The 3,949-nt window shown below is 46.0% G+C and overlaps 1 protein-coding gene across 1 annotated transcript; it reads right to left on the bottom strand.

The window, feature by feature from the left end:
* Positions 1–316: 316 nt before the first annotated feature.
* hoxc13a (homeobox C13a) lies at positions 317–3,528 on the bottom strand. The gene is made up of 2 exons (XM_062392281.1): positions 2,868–3,528; positions 317–573 (listed from the first exon to the last, which is right to left on the bottom strand). The coding sequence occupies exons 1-2, from the start codon at positions 3,526–3,528 to the stop codon at positions 317–319; spliced, it is 918 nt and encodes a 305-aa protein (XP_062248265.1).
* Between the last annotated feature and the right edge of the window lie 421 nt (positions 3,529–3,949).

The raw sequence follows: 3,949 nt of genomic DNA, 5'->3' as shown, positions 1-3,949 counted from the left end.
TTGAAATACAGATATTTTAAATATTATATATTTATATATGTACATTCATATAAAACAAACGTGAAGTGAAATTTTCAATATTTTCACAGTTTTTAGAGCATCATCTCTAAGTTGAAAACGGGGGCTGGGGTGGAGGGGGGGGCGGGGTGCTGTGGTGGCGTGGTCGATGGAGACGATGGACGATAAATTACCAACAAAAAACAACCCCACTCGGCCAAAAAACTGTTCTTCAGCCACGACTTTTCGACGCAGGAGGTAAAACGATGACGTGGTGCTGTGGAAGGTACGAGTTGCAGTTGGGACGTCGCGGGCCTCATCAAGTGGTGTGCATGTGATTGCTCTTGGATTTACTGACGAACTTCTTCTCCTTGACTCGCCGGTTCTGGAACCAGATGGTGACCTGGCGCTCCGAGAGGTTGGTGCCGGCCGAGATGCGCCTTCGCTTGTCTTTGGTGATGAATTTGCTGGCTGCATACTCCTTCTCCAGCTCCTTCAGCTGGAGCTTGGTGTATGGGACCCGCTTCTTCCGCCCACGACGGTAGCTGCTGACCTCGGGCTGCAGAGGAACCACATCTGCGGGAGAACAGGAAAAAATGGAGAGATATTATGATTTTGCGCCAGAAGGCATCGCAGTGTTACACGTCATGCAAAAAGCGGCGATGCAGCTGGGATTCGTCTTTACGTGTCAAAACTCACTGTAACGCTTTAATACTTTATTACACATAAAATAAAATATATATAATTTTCAATGTGGAACCCGCGTATTTCGTGTATTATGTGTGTGTGTGCAGGGGTTGGGGTTGGGTGGAGCATCCAGGGGTACATTGAACGGTGCTGTCGCTGCAGTCAGGATCTCAGGTGTAGTGCACCTGACTTATATGAACGTAGAAATGAAAAATGTGAGAGCACCAATGTAAAATATAACAACAAGGGGATAGAACGTCGTTTCTTCAGCCCCTGCAGAACTTTACATTGTTTCCAATGGCCACTGATTTTTTTTATTCTTCAGCCTGTTTGTCAATATTTAATCAGCTGGTTGCTATATCTGATAAACCATACAACAAATCTTGTTTATGGCATCTCGGATCAATCATTGGTAGATACCTTTAATTAGGTTGTGGGGTAAAATACAAGTATAAAATACAATAAGTCTCAATGTGGAGGCCGGTCACTCTGCCCCAGCGCCTGGAAAACAGAAACAAGAGCCTGGAAACTAAACTGACTGCAAGTGAGAAGATTAAACTTGGAATAATCTGGACTTTGACATGTTCAAATTAAATTTGACCATTTCACACATATTGGAATTAAGAGCTAATTTTTTTCTCCACTGGTGTTCGTTATAAATCGTTTTAAAAGTCCCCAAAAAAACAACTTTTGGAAGTGGATACTTATTCGTTCGGGGAAGCAAAGTTTAGGGATTGCACCCTTCTGCCAAGACTGGAGCTGAGTGCAGAGCAGCCAATGGGAAACATGACAGGACAAGTAAGGCAATACCTTTAGAAATAGTGGCAAGCTGTGAGACAAGAAGCTTTTCACCCCCGTGTAATTTTACAGTCAGAGTTTGGGAATATTTCTCCACAGTTCATTTGCATATAATGTTGTGGTTTCTTGATTCAGGCCCATGGACATTCAAACGTTACCTTCATCACATCCCTAGTGTTGTTGTATCTCCCAAAGTGTGTGGTGAGGCCGAGGGGAGCCGAGTGGCTTCTATTCGTTCTGTCATTTTTTTATTTTAGGGCAAATCTCTTGTGTGTGTGTGTGTGTGTGTGTGTTCGCGCCTCACACTGTGTATGTTAGTGAGGTGAGAGAGGGAATATGGACATTGCGCGCTCGTGTTTTTGCGCATGTGTGCGCGCGCATTTGAGTGCGTGCCCGTGCTTGCGTGGCTTGCTCTCGTGTATTTCCAATGTAAAGGTGGAGGGTGGACGGGAGAGGGGAGGGGGGTCGTGTGTGGGCAGTTCAGTCTGAGTCTGACAACATCCAGATCGGAAATTAAAAATACTTTGAGATTTCACAAACATAATAAACCCCTTGTGGTAAAAGACGCAATCCAGTAAACACTCTCTAAACTGCATACTGGCCGGGCCCCTCTCCATTATCAGATATATCATGCATGCTGTGTGCTGGTAAATAAAGTAAAGGGGGATCCTGGATATGCAGTGTATTGATAAATTAGTGTGTTATTATGCAGAGTATGTGTGCATGTTTGTGTGTATATGCATGTAAAATGTATCCGGACGTGTGCAAAAGACTATGGACACAGCACAGTAACAGTAAGCTAGCCTAAACACTATATTGTCATGCAGAGGGCAAAGGTTTGCACTGGTGTCCCTCTCTATTCTCCCTGACTCAAACGCACCATATGACTGAGGAATACAAAAAAAACTGCAAATACCTTCAGACAGAAAATGGAAATTTTCTCAAACTTTGAATAACCTCTAAAATGTCAATTGTTAAAAAAACAGCTCCTCAATTTGGAATAGTCCTCGTTTAACGCAGACTTCTAAGAAAAATGCTGATTATTTGTTTAAATGCAAACTGATGAGTGTGAGAGGCCACAGAGAAGACACACTGTCCATAAAGGACATTAGATAAGTGGTAGCATGGGGACTGACAGTTGCATATTTATTCAGCACATTGTGTGTTTCCCTGGACTTCTTGGTAAGTTGACACTGGCACTTTAACACAATAAAATTCACATGCTAAGCAAAAACATCTGAGGAAAATAAACTTATATGACTACATTTAAATAGTCTTAATAACGTGGTGACACACGGTGGCTATCAAAACACTACGAGACTAACATCTGGATTTAAGCCGGTTAGAGCCCCCTTAAAAAGAGAAGTGGTCTTTTTTCTCCTTACCTGGGAAAGGTGATTTCCAGAGATGGGCTGACTGTGTTTGCTCTTTGGAGCAGTACACCTGCCCATCCCAGCCATTGGAGAGAGCCCAGTGCTGGTAGCCCTCCATGGGGATCAGGGCGTCGTGCCGCGGCTCAGGGTGGCTCATACCAGGCACCACCGACACGTCAAGATATCCAGGGACAGCCTGATACGAGCTGGCGAAACTCGGGTAAAAGGCAAACTCCTTCGCCCTGCTGGACAGTTCCTCCGTGGGCAGCGCTGTGCTGGGCTCGGCGTATTTCTCTGCGGGGTGGTACGAGCAGGGCTTCTGCTGCAAGTTCACATTGTGCGAGTGAGACAATCTGCAGCCGTAATACGGGTTTCCAAAGGGGTAGCCGTAGCTCAGAGAGGCGCCGGAGGACGACTGCGGAGCGGGACACTGTCGGCCGGCGTCCGGAGAGGAAATATCCGAGTAGACGGAGCCCTGGTGGGTCGCGATGGTGCCAGAGTGTCGTCCCAGCGCGGGGTGCGACATCAGGTCCCTGCAGTGGGTCGCAGGGCAATTACCGCTTAGTCCCTCCATTGTTTGGCTTTTATTCTGGCTGTTTTCATTCGGGCTTTTTTCATAAACGTACATCAAGGTGTCCGCCCAGCGTGGATGCAGAACCAGCGAAGTCGTCATATCAGGGGCTGCCGATGCTTTTTAAAAGTCGACTACTCCAAGACGGACACCTCATTTCCAACTACATTTTACACCGGGCGCATGCGCACACCGGGCCCTCGTGTGTCCACTTCATTAGGAATCTGGCACGTGATATGCTAACGAGTCCTATGAGATTGGGCTTGTGAGTTCGGGCAGAGCAGCCCTTTAAAGACCCACTGCCCCTGCATGTCACCGTCTCTTCCTGCAGAATATCGAGTCTTATCATTGGTTTAGATCGCACAGACCCGCACTCTTAAAGGGATACTCTCAAACGAAAACAACCTGTGAAATTTGGCCGACTCGAGACCAGCAGAGAATATAATCGCATATGATACATGACACACTTGGTGCATGGAAAATAAAAAGAACATTATCATATTTAAATCCTCTAAACTCGCTT

Source organism: Platichthys flesus, chromosome 7 (assembly GCF_949316205.1).
Source record: "Platichthys flesus chromosome 7, fPlaFle2.1, whole genome shotgun sequence".
NCBI classification, from domain to species: Eukaryota; Metazoa; Chordata; class Actinopteri; order Pleuronectiformes; family Pleuronectidae; genus Platichthys; species Platichthys flesus.
The sequence above is the reverse complement of the archived record's forward strand: the minus strand, read 5'-3'. Positions and strand labels throughout refer to the sequence as shown.